The following is a 27,236-nucleotide window of genomic DNA, read 5'->3' on the forward strand; positions in this document are numbered from 1 at the left end:
GAAAAATATGAATACTAAGCATTACGATTTAAAGCTCTCTTGTTGAATGCTTGGAACGTTAATAAATATTTTTCTCATTTATTTATTAGTTTTATGAATTTTAACATGGATATTTCCTTTCAAATGCTTTGAATTTAAAAATGACTTCATATATAATATAATTTCTATAACAATTTAACACCAAGCAAAGGTTACGTACAAAGAGAAATTTTTCAAATCTGCTTCATTAGACAACATAATTTTTCCGTTTAAAAAACACAACAGGAAATTTCTCTATTAAAAAAAATCATAAAAATCGTTCCATTTGTTGAAAAACAAGTAAAATATAATTCATTTCATAAAATATCACATAATATTTTAATAACAACGTTTAATATCGTGCCGTAAGCATAACCAACTCGTAACTGGGCAAATATTTTTAATAAATAGTCTATCGAACTGAATCCTAGCAGCACATCTAATCATAAAAATATAGTTTTCTATTTACACTTACTACTTTATGATTTTATTACTTATTTATCATAAGCGCTTTCGTAGAGGTATATGCTTCACCAGAAAATACTTATAGAAATTTATATTAAATATATAATTTTAAATAACGTTAAATATATAGAAGTATGTTTACTCTCTCGGTGAGAATGAATGATTTGACATGCAAATCATTCATTTCTATAATTCTATACTTAAAATCTTTTTTTTTAAATTGTATATTTCATTTTAATTTTCACAAATAGGTTTTGATGAACCTGTAAAAGCGATAATAGCATAGGAGAACGAATAAATGATAAAAAAAGGAAGTAAATAACTTAATTTCTTGTATGTAAATAAAGTTTATACTTTACTTTTATTTATACTAGTCATAAATTGTATTCCTCTGGATCCCCGATACGTTCGTTATCCTCGCGATTGTGAGAATTTTAAATACATTACAGATATGCATTAAAGAAAAAAAAAAATTAGTTTTGACTTCATTATATTTATGTTGCTAGTGACATAAATATAATGAATTAAAAGGATTAATTCTTATCGCTTTAATGAATATTTTTAATATCTTAATCCTCAAGCGGGTTAGGGCCTCGATTTATGCCTTAAAACCTTTCCTGGGATAACACGAATATACTATTAAAATTTTAAAGCAATCCCTCAGTTGGTTCTAGCGCGATGCTATTACAGACAGACAGATCCACAGAGTTTGGGGTTCATAAATAAGACTAGCAGATCCGGCAATTCTTCGCTATTGCTAGATTTGAATATATATACATATATATATATTAAACATAACAATTAAATATACATAATTGAAAGTTTCATAAAACATACAAAATGAACATTACGGAACTTCACAAAATTTAACCTTTTCGTTTTCTCCTATTCCCTTTCTCTGTTTCATTTTTCCCTTTTCCCCATCTTCCTTCTTCCATTTTCCCTTTTCCCATTTTATTTTTACGACATTCCCTTCCACAGTTTCCCTCCTTTCCTCCCACATTTCAACCTTTACTACCCCTTCCCTTTCCTTTCTCCATTATGCCCCCTTTCCATTTCCTCTTTCCCCTTCCCCTTTTCTTTTTTATAGTTTCCCCTCACCAATTTCCTTTTCCCATTTTTCATTTTCCCCGTTTCCCCTTTTTTATTTTTTCCATTTTCCCCTTCTTCCCTGTTTACCTTCTTTACTTTTCTTCACCTTTTCCGATTTTTTCCTTTCTCTCTTTATCTCCGCTCGTAAATCGGTCCAGTAGTTTTTTAGTCCATAGCGGACATATGTATCGAAAACATTGAAATGGAATCGTAAAATATTTAGTATAGCGTGTGTTGCTTTTACATAAAACAGATAGCGCTGTTTTTTGAAAAAAAGCATGTTTTTACCTGTCACAGGTGTTACATCTTCGGGTAGGTATATAAAAAAAATGTCATAATCTCAAAGCAATCGGTAAAGAACTTTCGGAGATTTAAGATTTTGAACATTTACATTTTTATTTATTAATTAAACAAATATTATTTCGATAAAAAACTCTGAACACTTTTGAAAGTGCTATCAGGTATTTTTTTATTTTATTAATTTTTATTTTTGGAAAAACTCCAAATATAATTATTATTAATAATTTCGTACTTGTCACAATTATGAAAAAATTTGCGATCAACTAAGAGTTTATATTTATACAGAATATTTTATGATATAACAAACTTTCATGACATATTCTATTGGCGAAAATTAAAGAGAAAGTACATCACATAAACTTAGGTTTGGAAACGCTTCGTTTTCGAGTGTCAGCTGGCGAAAGATTTCGCCCTGATTTCTGGCCTTCGGTAAAATTAAGTCGGACTCTAATTCTTGGGATTTAAATTAAGGGGAATTAATATTTATTGTACTGCCATTTGAAAAGCCATAATCAATTAAATAAGTGAATGGAATAGTGCGTGTATGTTACCGTTTAACTAATAAGGCTCAGAAATCAAGACGAAATCTTTTCTTAGTTGATACTCTCTAACAAAGCGTTTCTAAACTTATGTTTATATGAATTTTCTTATTTATTTTCACCAGTATAATATACACTGAAATTTTATTACCGTTCAGTTGTTTGGTTCTTTTTCTTTGCCAAAATAAAACACGAATCAAAGTCGTAAACAATTTGGAAGATTGAGATGTCGGATTAAAGAAGTAAAAACAGAAAAGGAATTAGTTACAAATTAAATAAGTTTTTTTTTTACAAAATAATATTTGTTACAGGAAAATAGAAAACCAGAAAACAGAGTAATTGTTTTGTTCTTTTTTCCTCGACGATTTCTAAAGAAATTGGTCACTACAATGACAGTTCGTACAGAATCGATCTACTCAGTCGTCCGAGCAGAACTCATTAATTGCCAGTTCTTACTACTACTGCTCTCTGCTCCTCCTATTCTCTGCCTCCTCACCGTTTCAAGCTGCCATACCCGTTTTAATACATTTCACTTGCATACCTGGCTGTTCTCTTTGTACTAAAATTTAATTATTTTATTTGAAGTTTTATTTCGTATTTTTCTATTATTTCACATTAGTTGCTTTAAAAATATAAAAATCACGGTAGAAAATAATAAAAATGCAATTACCGTTCACAAAATGTAATACAAATAATTAAAAAAATAATAATAATGAAATAAAATTTACCTTAAAATACTTGAAGATTGTTTCTTTCCTCAGCTTCGATCGATCGGTGTAGTATTAACAACTACCTTTTATAACAAAATGGAGTTCTAGGTCATTATTCTAAGTCATAAGGAACCTTTTTAATGAATCTATTAAAGGGTAATTGATCGGTAGGGGTTCCGAAATTCAGTACCCGCCTAGAAATCCAAACTTAAATTCTATGACAATTCCCTTTGGAATATAACTAAACAAAAAATTTTCCTACGATTAAGAATGTTGATAAACTGTGTGCGAACAATGGAAGAGTACAAACGAATGAAATTTAAAGTAATTTAATCTGTAAAAATATTAAATAAACTAATGACAAAAAAGTTTTGTTCGTTGATTTATTTATTTATATGGAAAAAGAGATCGCGCTCACAGTGTAGGTACTGTGGTGCCACCACAATATCACCTTGTTCGATAAGATAATCTGCTTTGACTTTACTGAATACAATACTAGTGGAATAAAATATTTAAGTGATTTCACTCTCCATTCTAGCCGCTACAGCTCAGTTCTTACAGATCAATTGCAGCTCATTACAGTTTTCTTTGACACCATCACTAGCACTTCGACTAGCACTAGATAGGGAATCTTGGAGAGCTGCATCAAACCAGTCAAATGACTGAAGACAAAAAAAAAATAAAAAAAAAATGACACCATCAAGACAAAGTATGGGAATGACTTTTAATTGTGAAACTAAAAGTCGAGTAGTCACCGTTACGCTCCATTGCTAATTTTAAGTCTCTTATATTTGAACATGTCCATATGAAAATATTTTAAATAACACTTAGTTTCATCCGGTTTCTCTAGATTAGATGTTGGATGTACTTTATAAATGCTATGCGTCAATGGACCCATCATAATGTATCGTCAGTTATCATATACGTAGTCAATATATCGTAAAGTAGTGACTTTACGATATTTTAATTGCGTTTATTGTCTATTTTGTTTTTTAAATACAAAATATTTTTTTTTAACTAGCAAAGTAATACATTGAACAGAGTGTACAAAAAACGTTATTGGATTTAAAAAGTTATTTAATATATCATAACTGTAACTTAAAGTTTTATCCTACAAGAGGTGAATGTAAGTACCTTTTGTCATACGACAAACGAGAGCTACTCACGGGTATCTGTCAGTAGTAAACGCACCAGTATGCATGCGATGCAACTGCCGCTTGACGGTGCGCCTCATTCTTGTAGATTGCTCACGTTATGCGGCCTTGCGTCGTAAATTTTAATTGATCCAAGAATTTACGTCAAATCCTGGGCAATAATAAAGACGTTTTGGACCTGGTGATTTTGTTTCTCCGGGGTGCTAATATTTTACATACTTCATAATTATAATACATGACAGTAAGCATGGCACTCCACGACTAAGGGAAGGTCCTTGTTTAGATTTATACAGGATCTAGGGGGGATTGTACGACTCTTCTTCGTTTTTAAGGGCAACGGGAGCCCGATTGCTCTCCAACCATGTAAATTTAAACCAATATTTTTCTCGGTTCCTCCTGGGAGTTGATGGGCTGTGCGTCTGCCTGGAGGTTCAAACGAACACGTGTTATTTGACTGCCCAGAGAAGCCAGAACTCCGGCCACCCTATTACTTAGAGGTCAAGGGGAAAATCGGCCCTCACAAGCGGCGAGTCAGTGTGGCGAGAGCCGCATTGTCGGACTGTGTGAGAGTTCCTTGATGCGGTTGCTTTGTTCAACCGACATCAATAGTTTACCTAAGGGAAAAGACTCCTATCCTGCTGCTGTAGGAATCTAAACGAGAAATACGTCTGGCTTACAGCCAGATTAAGACTCCAAGCGCTTTAATGGTGGACAAGTACTTCTGGCATTCAGCGGCCTAAACGTGGCAGCGAATTGCTCTCTTTGACGAAATAAATTTAATTATTGATTAGTCATATATTTTAGAATTTGACGGAATGCGCCTACCCATTTTAGTGATATATGACAACTGGGTGGTGGGACACGGAAGCGAGTGGTGTATGGCACCACGCTTATTCCGCACACGCTTTTAGTTAAGCTTTAAGAGCTAGTTAGGACACTGATCGCTAAACTGTTTCCAGGTTCAGTAGCCGTTTGTGGCACAGACATTCGGTCTTAATGCTTTAGGGCGACCGAATGGGGTGGTGGCGGGAGAAACTCCATGCAAACCAATCTTAAATACTTTTTAATAGTGTTTTTTAGATTTTTTTACAGTAGTTTTATGTTTTGTGTCATAACATTTTAAAGTTTGTTTTGTCTTTGTATTTAATATTGTATTCTTTTTTGATTTTGTTTTTGAATTTCTACTTTAAGTTTTTATTTTGTTTTAATTTTTTTATTCTATTAAGTTTTGTATTTGCATTTCATATTTTGTTTTACTGTCGTTTTTATTTTATTTTTAATTGTGGATTTTTAAAATTTAGTTTTATTTAAACATACGTACATCGTATTCGGGCGGTGATAACAATGAAGCGTTTATCGTCCAGAAAAAACAAATGAAAAAGGAAACCTTTTGCCATGCGGCATACATTCAACCGATAGGATAGTTCGTCCCACATTTTAACCAGGATATCTGCAGGAAGGGAAGCGAAAGCTGTTCAATCCTGTGTCCTCACTACTATAAACAGCTATGATAGCTCTTACGCTGTACGAGAAACTAAAATTGTTTTTTTCTTATTCTTTGATTTTATTCTTAAATAAACGTTGTATACCTCATCCAAAAAATATTATAACAAATTAAAACCTTGATATTATTTTTGTACCTCGATATTTCAGTTTTTATACCGGTGCTAATATAACACTGTTCGGTTTATTATAAGTTTAGGAATAATATGAAATGGAATAGACGGAATACCTGTAGAATTACTGCGCAGTGCAGGTGAGGAAGCGATTGATAGATTATACAAACTGGTGTGTAATATTTATGAAAACGGGGAATTTCCGTCAGACTTCAAAAAAAGTGTTATAGTAATGATACCAAAGAAAGCAGGGGCAGATAAATGTGAAGAATACAGAACAATTAGTTTAACTAGTCATGCATTAAAAATCTTAACTAGAATTCTATACAGAAGAATTGAGAGGAGAGTGGAGGAAGTGTTAGGAGAAGACCAATTTGGTTTCAGGAAAAGTATAGGGACAAGGGAAGCAATTTTAGGCCTCAGATTAATAGTAGGAGGAAGATTAAAGGAAAACAAACCAACATACTTGGCGTTTATAGACCTAGAAAAGGCATTCGATAACGTAGACTGGAATAAAATGTTCAGCATTTTAAAAAAATTAGGGTTCAAATACAGAGATAGAAGAACAATTGCTAACATGTACAGGAACCAAACAGCAACAGTAGCAATTGAAGAACATAAGAAAGAAGCCGTAATAAGAAAGGGAGTCCGACAAGGGTAATCCCTGTCTCCGTTACTTTTTAATCTTTACATGGAGCTAGCAGTTAATGATGTTAAAGAACAATTTAGATTCGGAGTAACAGTACAAGGTGAAAAGATAAAGATGCTACGATTTGCTGATGATATAGTAATTCTAGCCGAGAATAAAAAGGATTTAGAAGAAACAATGAACGGCATAGATGAAGTCCTACGCAAGAACTATCGCATGAAAATAAACAAGAACAAAACAAAAGTAATGAAATGTAGTAGAAATAACAAAGATGGACCGCTGAATGTGAAAATAGGAGGAGAAAAGATTATGGAGGTAGAAGAATTTTGTTATTTGGGAAGTAGAATTACTAAAGATGGACGAAGCAGGAGCGATATAAAATGCCGAATAGCACAAGCTAAACGAGCCTTCAGTAAGAAATATAAGTTGTTTACATCAAAAATTAATTTAAACGTCAGGAAAAGATTTTTGAAAGTGTATGTTTGGAGCTTCGCTTTATATGGAGGTGAAACTTGGACAATCGGAGTATCTGAGAAGAAAAGGTTAGAAGCTTTTGAAATGTGGTGCTATAGGAGAATGTTAAAAATCAGATGGGTGGATAAAGCGACAAATGAAGAGGTATTGCGGCAAATAGATGAAGAAAGTAGCATTTGGAAAAATATAGTTAAAAGAAGAGTCAGACTTATAGGCCACATACTAAGGCATCCTGGAATAGTCGCTTTAATATTGGAAGGACAGGTAGAAGGGAAAAATTGTGTAGGCAGGCCACGTTTGGAATATGTAAAACAAATTGTTAGGGATGTAGGATGTAGAGGGTATACTGAAATGAAACGACTAGCACTAGATAGGGAATCTTGGAGAGCTGCATCAAACCAGTCAAATGACGAAGACCAAAAAAAAAAAAAAGGAATAATATTATTAGTACTTACGTGAACTGTTTGATTCATGTGGAATTCAGAACAAGGCTGCATTGTTTCCGATGATGAATTCTGTTGTTGTAATCTTTTACCAAATTTCAATAAATTTCTAGTTATCATCGTATTCATAACGATAATAAGTATTAACGGTACGATTAACGTTACAATCGAATCGATAATATTTATAATTCTCATAGCCTCTCGGTAATTCTCTCTCATGTCGCATATTTTATCGCCGTGACCGATATCTGTTATACCGGCTGTAAAAAACGAATAACAGTGTACCAATAACGCTAGTATCGTTAAAGATAACACGATAGTTTTTGCCCTTTCAACGGTACACATGTGCGGACGATGTAACGGATACTGTACGGCGATAAATCGTTCGACCGTAAACGCTACGATCAACCAAACGCTTAAAAAACTAAACACAGAACTGGCGTATACTAAACCTTGACACCAACCTTCTTTATTAAATACTTGTAACCCGATATTATTATTTAACCATACGCATAATAACGTCGCCAAAAAACCGAAATCTGCTGTCGCTAACGCCGCCAGATAATACGACGAGCTACGCATTTTTAAATGGGTTTTTAAAAATACTATACACGATAATAGGTTACCGATTAATCCGACTAATATTATTGTCGGTATATAATATATATGAAAATAATCTAAAATGTCCATCATCGGGGAACAATCTTCCGGATACGTTGCGTAAGCTTGATATTCGTCCACACCATATTCTTGTCTTCTTTCAAGCCACTCGGATAAATTCTGAGATGTATTTAATCTGGATGTATTTGACAATAGATCCATTTTTTCTCCTCCTTTGACTCCTTGTGTTTTTTAAATATCCTGTAAAAAAAGAATAAAAATATCGTTAATTAAAATGTTAAATGTATAGTTATTTATATATATGTAAATGGTGCTATTTTTTCTAATAGGAAAAATACTTGAAGATGATTTCAATTTATTGTTGTATTGATAAAGCAATTTAATAGAGTGTACCACGAACTTCTCCTGAGACTTTCATTACTTATTCTAAACGTGAAAATAATCTAAAACGTTCATATAAACATATATCCTAAAATTCTTCATTTGCGAGTTACGGCTGGTGAAAGATTTCGCTCGGATTTCAGCTACCCCGGTAAAATGAGGTTGTATTGAAATTTTTTGGACGTTAATTAAGGAGCAGAATTAGTGATTTCTTATGGTTTTTGATCTGGAAAGATTGAATAAAATAGGTCTCAGAACCGTTCTAGTAAAGCCAGTTATTTTTACACGGATTTGAATACTAGATCGTGAATACCGGTGTTCTTTGGTGGTTGGATGTGTGGTTCAATTAACCACACATCTCAGGTACGGTCGAACTGAGAATGTACACGACTACACTTCATTCACACTCATACATATCATATTCATTCATTCTCTGAAGTATTATCTAAACGGTAGTTACCGGAGGCTAAACAGGAAAAAGAAAGAAAAAGGTCTCAGAACCACATCTGCAGTAGTTTTTTTGAGAAATATGTGGTGAAAATCAATAAATTTTAGTAAAAATCCTTTTGCTTTATGTTTGACGTACGGTAACTTTATTAAATGGGTAATTAACACGTAAAACGTTAAAAAAAAAATTGTAGAGAATTTAATTGTGAACAAAATGGAGTAAGATAAGTTGAATAAAGAAATGTTAACTAATTTATGTACTATGTTAATGTATAACTTGTTAACCTGTTAATACATAGGCAGTTAACTAAAAGACTATACATTTTAACTATAGAATAAGTAAAGTATTATATTTTAGTTATGTTTTTTTTTTGTCCAGTCATTTGACTTGTTTGATGCACCTCTAAAAGATCCCTATATAAATACATAAGAGTAGGCAATTAACTTCCGTGAATAGATAACATTCGTATCTATTTTTACGTAATACATTTGTAAAAATTGGATGTGTGAAGATTAAACCATAATTGATAACAATAACACTAATTCGCAACGGAGATGGGTCTAATTATCTAACTTTTTTTAGTCAATGGGTTTTCGAGATATGAGACAAAAACTGTTTAGAGATAATCTTGAATATTCTTTCACTCTAAATCTGGTTGACTTAAAAAGGTTGAAAGATATAGCGGCCAAACTTTCAGTGGAAAAAAAATAATAAATCAAAACATATAACAATATAATGATCAAATAATAATAGTAAATAAGTTTTTGAAAAAAAATCAGGACTTGAATTAGTGAAGTGACATTCAACCGCCAGTTGAAAAATTCTGAAAAATTACTTCTGAAAAATTCAGAAGTAATTTATAAGAGGGTGCTTTCAAACTATATCAATTTATCTGTCAGATCTAACGGTATTCTTTAAAAATTATTGGTTTGTCTCAAAGAATGGTGCTTTCAGGTGATAACACGATTACAAATAATATAGATACATAATTTGTAATCTGAGCGTATTGTGTAAGTACAAAACCATTCTTTTTTCTGTAGCTGTCATTGCTTTAATGTTTTTTTGGTATTGTCAGATTTCTTCTTGTCTGTAGAAATAGGCAGCATATTACCGTAAAGTGATAATTCAGTAGATACATGTAAGTCATCCATCGGGTTGGTCTAGTGGTGAAGGCGTCTTCGCAGATCAGCTGATTTTGAAGTCGAGATTTCCAATGTTCAAGTCCTAGTAAAGCCAGTTACTTTTATACCGATTTGAATACTGGATCGTAGATACCTGTGTTCTTTGGTGGTTGGGTTTCAATTAACTATACATCTCAGGAATTGTCGAACCGAGACTGTACAAGACTACACTTCACTTACACTCATATATATCATCCTCTGAAGTAATACCTGACGGTAATTCCCGGAAGCTAAACAGGAAAAAGGAAGATATGTTTAAGTCGTAATCAAGTAAACTTATATTTGATTTTTTATTATTATTTTTATTTTCATTGTCTATCTAATATGAATTTAAAATTATATTTTTACTTTTTCCGACATATAGAAATAACCATTCACGATTCAAAATATCAGGTGATTCACAAAGGATTTCAAAAAGCACGTAAAAAGTTGCCAGATAACTTACAGACTTGGTTGGGTTCCATTTCATAGCAGAACACATAAAGTTTTGACTCACGTAATTCATTAGTACCGAATTCGGCCACCTCCGTTGTTAAAAATGGATATATTTACTGGTGATTAACGTGCTGTCTGCGTTTTGGTTTCACCATTTGCAATCAGCAACTGCAGTTCAACGTAATTTTTGTAGAGAATACGGTAGGGAATCTTGTAGTAGGCGTACAATTTATTCTTGGCATTTAAACCTTCGTTGAGACAAGTTGTTCTTCCAGACGGAACGGCCCGTTTTTCATCCAGGAGGCAACCGTAAATGGTATGTTTATCTGGACATACTTCAAAATTTTCTAACTTCTCAGTTAGACGACGATAATCAAAATGGACGCCACTACTATCAGCAAGAGAGGGCACTACCACCTAAGAAGTCCGAGACTTTCTTGATACCCGATTCCCAGATCGGTGGATCGGTAATGAAGGTCCAGTTGAAAGGCCACCTCGCTCCCTAGATTTGACCCCGCTTGAGTTTTTTTTGTGGGGTTTCATTAAAGATTTTATGGGGTTGCCGATCTTGTTAACCTAAGACTTCGAATTAACACCGCAACATGACTGTAGCCAATAAATCAGGCATTACCGACTGAATTCCCGACTTATTGGCTATAGTCTGGAATGAAATCGACTTCAGCTAGGAAGTTTGTAATTTTGCATTACAAATGGGAGCCAATTCGAATCTATGTGATTTTTGGGTGACAAACGTGGTTTCTATGAAATGAGATCTCAACCGGATCTGTAAGTTATCTCAATATATATTAATATGCCTTTGAAGTTGTGAAGTCTTTTTTTAATTAAATTTATTTACCTTATCGTAGATAAAGTAGAAAATAATAATTATTTAGATTTTTATAACTGACGACGACGTATAAGGAAGTGTAAGAGGTGAACAAAGAGAAATTACATTGAGAACTGGCGAATGAAATATATCCAGTGCATATCCAGTTACTTGTGTACGTTGATGAGTGTCACTATTAGCAATGAATAAGGTAGTCTTATAAAATTCGGTAAATGAGTGGGCACAAAGGATCTGGTAATGAATCCTCAGAAGAATAAGGTGATGGGTGTGGCCAAACGATAGGATAAACAGGATTTGACTGTAGAATGGAATGGAATAAGGCCGGAGCAGGTGATTATTTCAATTATCTAGGAACGGTGATTTCTTCTGATGGAAAGATTGATGGGGAAGTTAACACTCGGGTAAGTAAGGCTAACCAGGTATATTATCGGCCGAGTAATACACTAGTAGGTAAAAGAGGTCAACTGGAAAACCAAGATTAAAATTTACATTTTCCCGGGTTTTAGTGTACGTTACAAAAAGTCTGATAGTCCTGGAAAAAACATAAGAGTAGGCTGGCAACAGCGGAAACTAAAAATCTGAGACAAACGGTGCAGAAAACAAAACGTGATAAAATCAGGTGTTCTACCATACAAATACAAATACGACTGAAGCAAGAAAGATTGCTACAAGAAGTGGAAAAAAGAGAGGTAAGACCAGAGGGAGTATCTAGAAGAGGACGGCCGAAAACTGAATGGCAGGAGTTCATAGCTGAAATTCTAAGTGACTCGAAGAAAATTTTTCAAGAGGCGAGAAGAATGGCAACATACCGAAAAGGATACAAAAAATGGCTAGATGGAACTGAAGCATAACAGCAAATAGGGAAAGATGAGAAAAATCTAGAACCGACGAAAATTAAAAATTAGAAGAATACGTCAAATTTATCTGCAAACGAAGAGCTAAGATTTATATAAATCGTTTTAAATGCGGAAGATTATAAATAAAAAGAAATTAATAGTGTTGATTTTGTTCAAATTGTTATATAATATAGTTGAGTGTACGAGGTAAACTTATAATTTCTCATATAAAAATTTATTACCATTACACGAAAAATGGTAATTAAAACAAATAAAACTAAGCTTTATCAAAATATTAATGATTTTAATAATATTCAAGTACTAACATAAAACAGTTACATGCCAAATTATTATCGTAATATATAGTAACACGGTAAAAAAAAAAGTTTAATTTTATCACAGTTACAATTAAATAGCTCTATTAATTAGTTTTCTGATTTGTACTTTTAGAAAGCAATTATAACGTATTCAATAAATTCATTGAAATTTCACGGTGTATTTATTAAATATAGATTAAGTAGTCCTCTGCCGATTGCGGATAGCACATACGAGGGTCACACACGAGTACCTAATGTCAGGAGGACGCGAACCCATATGCACACGATGCAACTGCCGCATGACTGTGCATCACATACTCATAGACTGCATATGTTATGCGGCGTTGCGTCGTAAATTTAATCTACCCAGATACATCCGTGGTATCTTGTACAATGATAATGAAATTTTGAACCGGATGTTTCTGTTTTTGCGTAGTACTAGGTTACTGCAAAAAATTTAATATTGTCTTGTATATTTTTTATGCTAGAAGGGTTTTTAATAATTTTTTCCTTACTTTCAATTTTGATTTTTTTGGTTCTATGTCTTTAATTTTATTATCCGAGTAGGGAGCCTTTTGCACTCAATATCGGAATTAGTTAAATTTTATATAGTTTCCTTTTTCTATTATGTTAGCTTTTATATTTTAAAGACTCCGTCTGCGATATTAGTTTTGAGTTTTATTTCACCTTTTTAACTTTGTTTTAAATTTTTTTTTATATAATTTATATTAGTTTTAAGCCTTATTTATTTTTGTTATTTTAGAGTTATTTTACCTTTTTATTAAAAAACCATTCCGGGCGATGATAACGCACAAGTGTTTTTCGCCCCCCCCCAAAAAAAAAAAAAATTAAATAAGATGACACTAACAATTATATTAAGTAGACACCAATTGCATCAAAGGAATAATTTTATTAAATCGGTAAAACCAGCTTTGTTTTGCTAATTTTAATGTATTCTACTACTTCACATTGAATTTTTGTTGCGAGTCAGTAACTATCCTACCAATAACATAAAATTTCTTAAATAGGGTAAATTAGAATTTAAGAATTAAAATAAAAATACAATCTTAAATTTAATTTTTATTTTTTAATGAGAGGAAAAAACGGAAGCGATTATAAAAATACCGGTTAATTAAAAGTTCCTGTGTTTACGATATTAAAATTTTTGTTTAACTTTGCTGTTAATAATACAGTGTTAAATTTTAATTGAATATGAGAGATTATACTTCCTTTTTAGCAATCGACAAAATGTAAATCTATACCAGAAAAAAGTTTTTTTTTCTTTAAAAATATAACTGATTTTAAACTCTTAAACTGATTTCTAATTCTAAACAATGGATTAGGCTGGAAATATGATGAAAATGACCTTTGATCATTGTTTATTTTTCTGATTAGATTTTAAATGAAAATAATAAGATAAATGTTATAAAAATCATCATTTTGAACCATTGAACATTTAATTTTGTCTAAATGCTATCAATGCCTCATATTTTAAAATTTGTTGTACCAATTTTCGAAGAATTTATTTAAAGGCAGTCCTTTATATGTCCTGTAATCAAAATACAGGTAAACATAGGTTTTGCAATACATCCATCTGAGGAAAATTTCTCTAAATAATTTTGTTTTTTGTTTTATGGGCGAAGAACTTGAAACATTGACGTTTACAGAAATCCCAGTTTAAGCGAGACGTTATTTCTAAAGTAAAGACCGTTTAATTGTAAAAAAAATATATTCTGAAAAGTATAAATATTTTTTATTTCTCTTAAATTACATACCTTATACTACTTCTCTATATAATCGTCACATGAATTAAGATACTTATCGTAGCGATAGACCACCTTGAATATATTCTCGTCGTATTCTTCTGTGGCCAATCCATTTAGCCACTGATTAACATCCCAACCCCCTAGGGGAAGACAATCGCCTAGTGACGTTCCGGTTGCCATACCACTCCCTCTCCGTTGCGAGCCAGGTTGGCCTTTAACGGGAGTCGTATATCGCCCTCTGACTTTATACGTCTCATAGTAACAAGCCAGGCCTCGTTGGGATGCCACCGATGTAAATGCCTCGGTAGACATTTGCATCGGGGATTTATTAACTCAGCTTTTGCCGCTGTAAGCCTCGTCCGGATAGCTTTAATGTCCTACATCGTGTCCATCTAGCTAACCGAGCTCGCAGAAGCACAAACTTTGCAGCTAGTTTTACTTATTATGAGCCAATTTCGTGAATGTCTCGTAATTCGAGGCAAATTAACACAACATACCACCAAACATGCTGATCGGAACAACGAAATTTAGTCCTAGTTCCCTTAGTGAAACTCAACTTTACAAGTGATTAACAGCGTGTTTAAAGTTCACCATCATCCGCGTATTGCTTACCACTCAAAAATTCTTTCAATTTCCCAAACAAATAGTAATCAGAAGGAGCTAAGTCCGGACATATGGTGGATGATCGTATCCAAATGTTCTCAGTAAATCACGTGTTGGACCGCAATATATGGACGTGCATTATCGTGCAGCAGGACGACACCGTCCATCAGCCATTCACGTCGCCGATTTTGAGCGGCGCGCCGTAACTTACGTCGAGTTTCGCAGTTGGCTTCTGAATTTATAGTCGTTTCAGGTGGCATGAAAAATCAGGAGTAAGTCAAACCGATCCTAAAAGACTGTGGCCATCAGTTTGAATTTAAACGGTTGTGGCTTCACCTTTGTTGATTAAGAATGACGCCATTCACTTGACTACCGTTTGCTCTCTCGCGAGTTATACGAAATCCATGTTTCATCGCCGGTAACAATTGAATTAAGAAACTCATTACCTTTTTCTGTGTAGCGCATCAAAAATTCCAAAGCAGATCCCATTCGGATTTTTTTTTGTGACGTTCCGTTAAGAAGTGCGACACCCAACGTGTAATCATGAACAATGTGAACAATAATAGCTCTTCAAACATCAGGAAAAAGAAAGTCCAGGTCGGAAATGGTTGAGCGATGATCTTTTCTGATCTTATCGTCGACGCGTTTCAACAAGTCCTCGGTGAATATCGAGGGCCCCCCGAATATTCTTCACCATGCACAGTAATTCTGTTATTTCTAAATCTTTCACACCATTTTCAGATGTTTCTTTCATTCATTGCATTACCGTACGCAGTCACCACTGCCTATGAATTTCAGCCGCTTAACGTTTTGATGGTTTAAAAGACGTATGACTCCACTTATTTCACAGTCGGCGACAACATCGATTTTTCTATTCATTTTTTAACGTAATAACTCACACGTAATCAAAGATACTACAACGCGACAACGTACAGAAAACAATGCAGTGTGGACATTACTAGCGAGGCCATGAATGACACTGATTCGCCAACTTTAAGGAAAGAAATTTCCCAGCGCTCTTTACTTTAGAGATATCTTTCTTAACATTTTATCCGATCGTTGTACTTTTCCTTTATAGTTATTCTATTACAGCCGCAGCAATTAAAGCTGTAGCTGAGAAAGTAAAAAAGCTTGGCAGAGTATTGTATGACTTTCTCGGCTATTAATCATGAGAATTAAAAAAAATAGAGCTCAAATTAGAAAACGGATCATATTTTTTTTAGTGGTAGGGAATAAATTTTAAGGAATACTTTTCCAAAAATATTCATATGTAGATTAAGCTTAATAAAACTGCTTAAATAAACTTTTCGGTGTAGCTAACAACCCATTGAATACGGGCTACAATAAAAAAAAGAAATTTAAAAAAACGTTTTATATATATACTTTACTATAAATTATTTATATATATTTTTTTGGTAGCCAAAGTGGGTACACTGTAAAGTTACTAATGAACATAAGGTTATGTGAATAGCTGATTTATATTAGATATTAATATTTTTAGTCTTTTGTTGCCACGTGAGACTTAAACAAATCTTTTGAGAAACGAATTTTTGTTGTGCATTTCAAAATTTAGTGATACTAATTAGTATCACATCGTTGCTCATAATTATGAGCAACGTTGTGCAATCAAGTTTTGTGTTAAACTCGGTGAGAATGCTACTAAAACCTTTTCAAAGTTGAAATGTCCGTATAGACATGATGCTCTTTCCCAATTTTTTAGATGATTTAAAGCATTTTCAGATGGCCGGGAATCGGTTGCGAACGATCCACGCTCTGGAAGACCGTTAACGTCAAAAAGTGTTGATAATGTTGAACGAATCAGAGACTTGATACGGTACGACGGCGATTAACTGAATTATTGCAGAACAATTGAATTTGAACCGTAACACGGTCCATCAAATTTTTACAAACGAATGGGACATGAAATATTTGTGCAAAATTGGTAACCTCACCGTTGAACCGAAATAAAATTGGATCGAAGTGGGCTGCGATCTTCTAGGACGAATTGAAACTTAACTGATTTTTAAAAAAAATGTTATTACTGGTGATGAATCTTGGATATTTGAGTAGGATCCAGAAACAAAACGCCAGAGCAAGGAGTGGCGTACTTCAACTCCAATAAAACTTTCCAATATAGTAAACATTAACAAATCAAGACCATACTAATTTGTTTCTTCGATAGTAATGGCATTGTCCATAAGGATTTTTTGCCTGCAGGACACACTCTTTTAATCAATATGTTTACCGAGAAATCCTTGAAAGACTACGGAAAAGAGTTGCCCGCGTGAGACCAGCCATTAAAGGCAACTGGATGCTGCATCTTGACAATCCACCTTAACACACTGTACTCTTTATTAATGAGTTTTTGGCAAAGAAAAACATCCTGTAGTTCCTCAATCACCTGACTATTTATTTTTCCTGTTCCTGACTTTAAAAAACACCTCAAAGGATAATATTTGGGAACAGTAGAAAACATAAAAAAAAGTTTAACCTACCATCTGAAGGATATTCCGATTTCTGAGTTCCAACACTGCTATGATGAGTGGGGAAACCGTTTGAAGCATTGCGAAGCTTCCCGAGGGAATTATTTCGAAGGTGATAAGAGTCCTTGTGTAAATGGATTATAAATAAAACGTTTTTCAGAACGTCTCATTACTTTATGTAAAACCTCGTGAGTGTGAGTTAGTTTTAAATAAATCAAAAAATTTGAAAAAATTACTACTTGCTTGTATACATTACATATACCACTTATGTATACACAATTGTCATCCTATTTAATTATCCTGAGCAATCCCTAGAGCAATGTTTTTCAACTAAGTTTTTTCGGCAGTTGTGCTTTTAAATATTTTTCTCTTGTGAAAAAAAGAATACGTTTATCATTATTTGTAGAAACTATTCACCTTTTTTTTTATTATTAGCTTTATTTTTTTTTTCTTATGTTTCTCTCATGATTAATTATATTTTCATTTTAGCTATTTTTTTTTTTTTTTTTTTTTACATTTATTTTACAAAAGTAACAGATTACTAATAAGTCAGTAGCATAGAATTGTTATGCAATTATATTAAAAATAAATGATTTACAACTCTAAATAAACTTAACAAAAAGTAATAACAAAAAAAGAAGACAATAAATAACGAAGTACACGTGTCATAAATAAAAGATTATTTTCCTATACATTTCAGTTGACTTTTTACGTTGTGTTTTCCCTCTTAATTGGATCATTATTACTGTGTAAATTAATTATTAAAATAAAATAATAAACTTATAAAACAGGAATTTAAAAAAAAACTTCCTCTTCTTCCTCTATAAAACCATTTTCTAATTCATTTCATCCGAATAAGTCTTCAATATATTCCACCCATCTACCGACTTTACCTTTCGTATTATATATTGGTGTACCATCTTTGTTTAACACATTATTAGATTTTAATTTATGTACCTCCAAATTTTCCTTAACTTTCCTGTATGCTCCGTCTATTTTACCAATGTTCATTTCTCTTTCCACTTCTGAACACTTTTCTTTAATCCACTCTTCTTTCGCCAGTTTGCCCTTCCTGTTTATAGCATTTCTTAATTGCCGATAGTTCCTTTTACTTTCTTCATCACTAGCATTCTTATATTTTCTACGTTCATCCATCAGCTGCAATATATCGTCTGAAACACAAGGTTTTCTACCAGTTCTCTTTATTCCGCCTAATTTGCTTCTGCTGATTTAAGAATTTCCTTTTTAACATTCTCCCATTCTTCTTCTACATTTTCTACCTTATCTTTTTTACTCAGACCTCTTGCGATGTCCTCCTCAAAAATCTTCTTTACCTCCTCTTCCTCAAGCTTCTCTAAATTCCACCGATTCATCTGACACCTTTTCTTCAGGTTTTTAAACCCCAATCTACATTTCATTATCACCAAATTACGGTCGCTATCAATGTCTGCTCCAGGGTAAGTTTTGCAGTCAACGAGTTGATTTCTAAATCTTTGCTTAACCATGATATAATCTATCTGATACCTTGCAGTATCGCCTGGCTTTTTCCAAGTGTATATTCTTCTATTATGATTTTTAAATCGGGTGTTGGCAATTACTAAATTATACTTCGTGCAAAACTCTATAAGTCGGTCCCCTCTTTCATTCCTTTTGCCCAGCCCGTATTCACCCACTATATTTCCTTCCTTGCCTTTTCCAATGCTTGCATTCCAATCTCCAATTATTATTAAATTTTCATCTCCTTTTACGTGTTTAATTGCTTCATCAATCTCTTCGTATACACACTCTACCTCATCATCATCATCATGGGCCCTTGTAAGCATATAAACGTTAACAATCGTTGTCGGTTTAGGTTTTGATTTTATCCTTATTACAATGATTCTATCGCTATGCGTCTTGAAATACTCCACTCTCCTCCCTATCTTCTTGTTCATCACGAAACCTACTCCTGCCTGCCCATTATTTGACGCTGAGTTAATTACTCTAAAATCACCTAATATATATATATATATATATATATATATATATCGGCTTAATTTTATAATGTGTGTGTGTGTGTGTGTGGGGGGGGGGGGTTGTTTACGTATCAATTATTATTAAATAATTTCTCACATACTATGTTTAAAAAATTGGACTGAAAATCTGTTTTCAGTCCGTGTGGGCATTCTACTGGACGGAACGAATCGATTTTTTTTTTATTCTCTCGAAATGACCGAAAAATACGTCATTAACCATCATTGAACTCCAATCTTGAGTATTTTTTCAGGATTCTTAAAAAAGTCCTAGTTTATTACTTAATTGAGAAACTTTCTGAGGTTATTATTCAGAGCAAAGTCATTTTGAAGGTCTGTCGATGCTTGATGAAATATCTTCGAGCTATTTCGAATAATTTTTTTTAAAAATCAGCCCGATCCGTCCACTTGAACGTCTGTATGGAGTGGAAATAGATTTTGAGCCCGGATTTTACATGTGGTAGGGAAGGAAAAAGAAAAATAAGGTGACTGGGGAAGAGACGTGTTGTAAATGGAGTAGATTTTAAAAAATATATAACATTAAGTCGTAAAAAAATAAAATCGTAAAAAATTCTACGAGGTTGTAATATAAACGTTCTTAAAAACATTGTATTAGGTTATCTAAATGGTATTGAGCCATTGGAGGTCAAAATTGTGAATATATTTATGGTTATTGGAAGATAACATTATGACACCACATATTCACCATTTTTTTCGATAACTTTCTACCATTTTTCCGGCAGAACCATAATCCCGTCGCTGTAGAACTTCTGTGGTTTCGGGTCAAAAAGTTGTCACACGTAGGTTTTCACAGGCCTCTTTTGAAACTAACTTAGAACCATTCCGGGAGTTCTCCAGAAACCGAAAAAAATGATAGTCCAATGGTTCCAGGTCTAAGCTCTATGCGGATGCTTTAAAACCTCCCAGACAAGTTCTCTCAATATCTTATGGGTCGTTAAAGATGTATGCGGTCTAGCGTTATCAGCGCGGTATACGAAACTTTTTCTGTTGACTAGTTCAGGCCCGTTTCTTTTAAATTATTAGGTGCAATCGTGCTAATCTTCGACAGTATAGGTCTGAGCTTATTGTTCTGCCAGAAGGAAGCAGCCGGTGATCCACGATGCCCTTCCAATCTCAGCAAACGCACAGCATAACTTAACCCTCCTGGATGTCATTGTGGGCTTTGCCACAGACGTAGCTTCTCCTCGTTAAATGGTGTTTGCTGATGGATATTTAGGTCATTGGCGATGTCGTGATTGCTTATAAGCCGGCCTTCCTCGGTTTTGCCAGAATACGCTAACGCCTATCTCGTACCTAAAAGGCTCAATACTTTTTAGGCTACCGATTACGTTTTTATACAATTTTACCGTATTAAAAGCTATTTTAATAACGCTAATATTTGCCAGAAATAATTTTATAAATGTTAAGTAACAAGATTTCCAGATTTCGAATAAAAAAATATTTGATTTTAGGGGCTTCCTTAGTCTGAGGAACGAAATTTCGGAAAAATATATTTATAAACAAACGATCCTTAATAAAAAAAAATATATATGATAATTTAAAACAGAATTGTTGGAAAAAATAAATTTCATTGCTTTTATGAATGCAATGAAATAATTTCTCCTTATTTTCGGTCTGGAAAATGCCAAAGCTACTTTAATTTTAATAGACCTTTAGGTGGTAATGTTTGGTCTATCAGGTATTACGAGTGTATTTACTGCTGAATTATATGCTGTAAATAAGGCTCTGAATATCATTAACGAAAGTATCGAAATATTAAGGATATTTCGATCGAGGATATTATATTTATTTAAGGATATTTTGCAATGATTCGTGTAGCGGTCTCCAAGCCTTACAAGACCTTTATTCCAGACATCCTATCGTCATCGAAATCTACAACGCAATCTTTAAGTTGAACTATTGTAGCACACAAGTGAGTTTCTGCTAGAACCCTAGCCACGCGGGTATTCCGTGCAATGAACATGCAGATTTCACTGCTAAAGACGCATGTAGTCAACCCTCTTTCGCTACCCGTGTTATTACATCCGACTATATTAATCGTGTAAAACCCACACTTCGCGCAAAGCGGCAAGATGATTGGATTGCCACAGTAGACAACAAACGTCATCATATCAAAATAATGTGTTGCCATGGGATTCCACCCAGAAGAAAATTCGCTGAAAGGAAGTGGTTCTTTGCCGATTGCGAATAGGACATACGAGAGCCATTCACGTGTATCTGATGTCAGCGGAAAATGCACCGCTTTGCATAAGATGCGACTGCCGCCTTACTGTGCATCACGTCCTTGTGGATTGAGTGTTATGTGGCCTTACGTCGTAAAGTTAAGTTGCCCAGGATCATTCGTCAAATCCTGAGCAATGACAAGAAGGTTTTAAGCCGGAAGTTGTTATTTCTTCGACGGATCAGTTTAGTGCATAGAATTTAATATTGTTTTTATTAGTTTTTTAAGTTTGTTTTCTTTAGCGTTCTGTTATCCGTGAAGTCCTCTCGAACGTTGTTGAATTTTATTTGCTTTATTTAAATTTTTATATTAATTTGTTTGTTTATTATCCAGCCTGTGATTTTAGTTGAAAAATTTTTGTGGTATTTTGTTTTTTTTATTAGTTGTAAGTTTTGGTTTTTTTAAATGTTATTTTAGCTGTTTGTTTACTTTTTTTTTATTATGTAGTTTTTGTTGTCTGTTATTCCTTCTTTTTTTTTTATTTATTTATTTTACTCCGAGCGCTGATAATACGCAAGCGTTTTTCGTCAAAAAAAGAAAAATACAAAAAAAGATTAATAAAAATTAAGTGAGTTGAGCCGAAAAACAAAAAGTTCCGTTTCTAACGTGGGGAATAAATTTTAAGAAACTTTTTACCAAAAATAATCATATAGAGATAATACTTAAAACATTTACTTAAGTAAAGTTTCTTCTAAATGTAAAACAACCCACTCCCTCAATAAAGGCTTAACTATGAAAAAGAATTTCAAAAAAATGTTTTTGCATTTTTGATCCGGGGTCTGAAATGATAAAAAAAGTGACAGTTTTTTTTTTGTCTTCAGTCATTTGACTGGTTTGATGCAGCTCTCCAAGATTCCCTGTCTAGTGCTAGTCGTTTCATTTCAATATACCCTCTACATCCTACATCCCTAACAATTTGTTTTACATATTCCAAACGTGGCCTGCCTACACAATTTTTCCCTTCTACCTGTCCTTCCAATATTAAAGCGACTATTCCAGGATGCCTCAGTATGTGGCCTATAAGTCTGTCTCTTCTTTTAACTATATTTTTCCAAACGCTTCTTTCTTCATCTATTTGCCGCAATACCTCTTCATTTGTCACTTTATCCACCCATCTGATTTTTAACATTCTCCTATAGCACCGCATTTCAAAAGCTTCTAATCTTTTCTTCTCAGATACTCTGATCGTCCAAGTTTCACTTCCATATAAAGCGACACTCCAAACATATACTTTCAAAAATCTTTTCCTGACGTTAAATTAATTTTTGATGTAAACAAATTATATTTCTTACTGAAGGCTCGTTTAGCTTGTGCTATTCGGCATTTTATATCGCTCCTGCTTCGTCCATCTTTAGTAATTCTACTTCCCAAATAACAAAATTCTTCTACCTCCATAATCTTTTCTCCTCCTATTTTCACATTCAGCGGTCCATCTTTGTTATTTCTACTACATTTCATTACTTTTGTTTTGTTCTTGTTTATTTTCACGCGATATTCCTTACGTAGGACTTCATCTATGCCGTTCATTGTTTCTTCTAAATCCTTTTTACTCTCGGCTAGAATTATTATATCATCAGCAAATCGTAGCATCTTTATCTTTTCACCTTGTACTGTTACTCCGAATCTAAATTGTTCTTTAACATCATTAACTGCTAGTTCCATGTAAAGATTAAAAAGTAACGGAGATAGGGAACGTCCTTGTCGGACTCCCTTTCTTATTCATATGAAGTATTTCTAAGTCATATGAAGTATCTTATTTATACTTATATATATATACTTATATGACAGCTACATATGAAGTATAAATTTTTCCCAAAAATTAAAAAAAAAAATATATATGTATTTAAACCAAAGGAAAACAAATCAAAAGAATAAAAAGCATATATATATATCAATTTTAATAGGTGGGTGTTGGTTTTTTTTTTTAAAAAAGAAGTTTTTTGAGAATGACAATATACTTGCACTGTACGTAATAAATTTGTTCAAATAAAATTTTCTCTAATATGTCTGTGAAAGAATCTATACTGATTTCTTTGCGAATTTGAAAAAAAATTAATGTTATTCATGACCCGTACATAAAAATATTTGAGCCAAATTTGAAGAAAATCGGTTGAGTCAGCCCTAAGATTTAAGGTCAAAATCAGTGCGACACACATACCTTTCTTTGCACGTACCTACAAACATATGTTCTTTTTGTTCTAGATGAACTAATTGGACCCTAATAAATATTTAGAGAGTGCTTTTAACAAATTTATTAAGCTTAACTTATACATGAATATTTAAAAAAAAATTCTTTACCTACGCTCAAAGATACATGTTCTAGTTTTTTTTGGCTGTAACAGTTTTAATTTTTATATTAATAGCCGAGAAAGTCATTCAGTTCTTTGATAGCTTTCTTCTGTTTGACAGGATAGCTCACTACAGTTAGAAAAGTATCTGTGTGGGTGTTTTTTTACGATTGAAGAAATCTAGGATTTTAGGCTAAGATTAGCTTAGTATTTGCTCTGCTTAACTAGTTTTGTATTAAGTTGATTTGTTGTATTATTTTTTGCGTGGTTGGTAATGTAAAAAATTAAAACTAAAGAAATTCTGAAAACGTTCATATTTATAAATATTTTTATCCAACGAAGAAAATTGTATAAATACGCGCGTGCGCACGCAAACATACACAAACTGACACACACACACACACACACCCAAATTGCAGCTGGATCGGTTTAATAATTTCCATTTCTACTGAATTTTCCCCAAGAGTTGTATTGTGTTATGTACATATGTTGATTTAAAAACCGTACAATCGCATTCCATGAAAGTTTTTCTTATGTAAATGCTATTTAATTTCCGATAAAAAATTTAATTATTTATCAGAATTGTTTAAATAAAACTATTATTAATTTGTAATTAGTATTTTTTTTTTGTTTTTTATAATAGAAATCGTTATTTTTTAGAGGTTATATTATTGAAAAATATGTTTAAATTAGTTTTAGTATTACATCTTATTACTTGCCTAAAAATAAATTAAATATTACATTTTTTTAAATTAAAACCATTTATAATAATAGAAAAGAAGTTGAAGTGGACCAATATTTGTTAAAATTAGATCTGTACGTATTTTAGAATTAAATTATATAACCTTTGTGCAAAAACTTTTTTTAAATTTGATTTCACGCGATTTCTCTCGTTAAGAAAAAAATAAGGATAAAGAAAAAATACCCTAGAAAATAAGTTGAAAAGATATTTTCACTAGATTTATTTAAATTTTTGAATAAAATATTTAAAAATAAAAAAACTTTTATGCATTATCTTAAATGATAATTACTTGCATTAGAACGCTGTAAAACTTTTAATGAATTTAAAACTTTTCTTTATATTTTGCTTCATTAAAATTAAATATATATTTTTTTTAAAGTAAAAAATGAATTAACAAGAGTTACTTTATTTTTTCCAAGTTAAATAACGCTATATATTATTATTTTTTTTTATTTAGTAAAACTTATGTCATTAGTTTATTTATTTTTTTTTCATATTTTTACTGCTATTCTAAATCTGTATCTTAAAAAGAGCATATGACATTTTTAAGATTACATACAATTTAAATCTACCTTAAGATGAAAACAAAAGTCATTTCTTAAATAAAAGTAATAACGTTATTTACTCAAGATCTCAACTTTCTGTGTCTGGAATTAAAAAAGATTATTTTACGGTAATGTAGAAAGTATTGGATTAACAATGAAATGACTTTTTTTGTATAAACAAATTTAAAATTAATTTCTTTGTAGTCCTTAAAATTATTTAAAAAAAAACATTTATTTATCATTACATTATTTATTTATTTATATCGGCAATAACAGTGTGACGTTATTGCCGATATCAAGAAAACTTGATCTTAGTTTGGTTATGGTTTTGGCTAAAAACCTCGTTTTCATGTCATTTGTAATTGTTTTGGCGCTTTTGTCGAGGAGAATGCTTTCTGTGATTTAGAGTGTTATTAGATCTTTTTCTTACCGGTTGAAACAATCTAGTTTGTGTTTTTGTTGTGGAAATAATCAAAGATTTGTTAGTTTAATATGGTTGGACTTATTCTGAGAATGTGTCCTTAGAAATGATTCTTATTTTTCTCATTGCTTTTGACATTTTTTTCTATTGTTTTTTAGTTTTATTTTTGTTGTAGATTAGTTTGTTGTTTTGGAATTTGGGGGCCTGCGAATTTTTAAAGATTTTTCTTGCTTTGATCTCCAGTTTTTCGATTGGGCCGTAGTTGGTTTCGGATTATGTTTCGGTTGCATAAAGGGTTTCCGGTTTGATTACAGGCTTTATTCGTGTATTTTTACGTTTCAGAATAGACATTTTTTGTTGAAAAGAAAGAGTTGAAAAGCTTGTCTGCTGATTTTCATTGCCTTTTTCTGTAGGGCGTTACAGCTGATCCATTCTCTGAGATATTTAAATTCTTTGACTATTTCTATCTTTTCCTCTTATTGAATCGTTTTCAATGATAGATATATTTTTAAAATTTGATGGAACAAGTATTTTCTTCGGTAATCTACACTATTACAAAATTTTCCATAGAAAAACATTATTCATTGTCAATAATAGCCGCTTTTTTCACAACGAGATTTGATGCCGTTGATGACAGTGTTGAGTGTTTTAAGGAAATGCCTACGTAAACGTACATCCCATTTACAGCTGTTTCAGGCTTTGAAGCCTACCGACTACGGTGTACGTGCCGACTACGCGATCAAAATTTTCTTATATGAAGACGAAGACTTTGTTGATTTCATTTTTGTGGAAAAGTTAACATTCAATTTCTGTATCTGGAGTTTAGAAAAGCCCTATGAACTCTTACAATGCAAAAGGAACTCCCCAAAATTAAATCTTTTCTGACGGTAAGTTTACGGGTTCTTTTTCGTTGAAGCGAGCGTACCTGGAGTGTCTTTTTTGGATATGCTACGTACATAGCTCTTATCTCAATTGCAAGATGTAGCAGAGAGATTTATTTGACAGTGAGATGATGTGCCCTCCTGGCATAACTTTTTGAACGTGATTGGTCGAACGACGTTTCCCCAATCGCTAAATCGGTCGGCATGAAACCGGTGACAGAGCTGTATTGCAGCGGCTTCCAAGGTACCGATCTGATCTCATTGAATTTTTCCTGTATGATTTTATAAAGGACTAGCTGATCCGGCGGTGCTTCGCTATTGCTAGATTTGAATATTTATATGCATTAAATGAATACGCTTGAAAGTTTGATAAAACATTAAAATCTGAATATTACAGAACTTCACAAAATTTTAACCTTTCACTTAAGAAAAGTCAGAATATAAATAAATGGAATCGTCAAAATAACAGCACTATCTAACGAATTTAATTCTAACTATTCTTTAAACGCAGTAGTTTGTTCAAAATATCCTTAAATTTTTTTCTACTGGACTACAATAGATTTAAACCTTCTACGAACAACGTGGAGCATTTTTTTAAAAACCGGGCGTAAATCGGTCCAGTAGTTTTTTAGTCTATAGCGGACACAAACGAACATTCCTTTTATATATTTAAATTTCGTATACGTGCCTCTGTTACCTACTGATCTACCTGATTTTAGGCTCAGAA

General features: G+C 32.6%; 2 protein-coding genes across 2 annotated transcripts in view; one reads left to right on the plus strand and one right to left on the minus strand.

Moving 5' to 3' along the window:
- Positions 1 to 8,282, minus strand: part of LOC142332427 (uncharacterized) — a 267,087-nt gene extending 258,805 nt beyond the window's left edge. Inside the window, exon 1 of the mRNA XM_075378873.1 lies at positions 7,473 to 8,282. Coding sequence (XP_075234988.1) covers positions 7,473 to 8,282 — 810 coding nt within the window. The remainder of the gene's footprint in view (positions 1 to 7,472) is intronic.
- LOC142332503 (dynein axonemal heavy chain 1-like) overlaps positions 1 to 27,236 on the plus strand; it is an 897,921-nt gene that overhangs the window by 349,119 nt on the left and 521,566 nt on the right. The window lies entirely within an intron of this gene.

Source organism: Lycorma delicatula, chromosome 11 (assembly GCF_047948215.1).
Source record: "Lycorma delicatula isolate Av1 chromosome 11, ASM4794821v1, whole genome shotgun sequence".
NCBI lineage: Eukaryota > Metazoa > Arthropoda > Insecta > Hemiptera > Fulgoridae > Lycorma > Lycorma delicatula.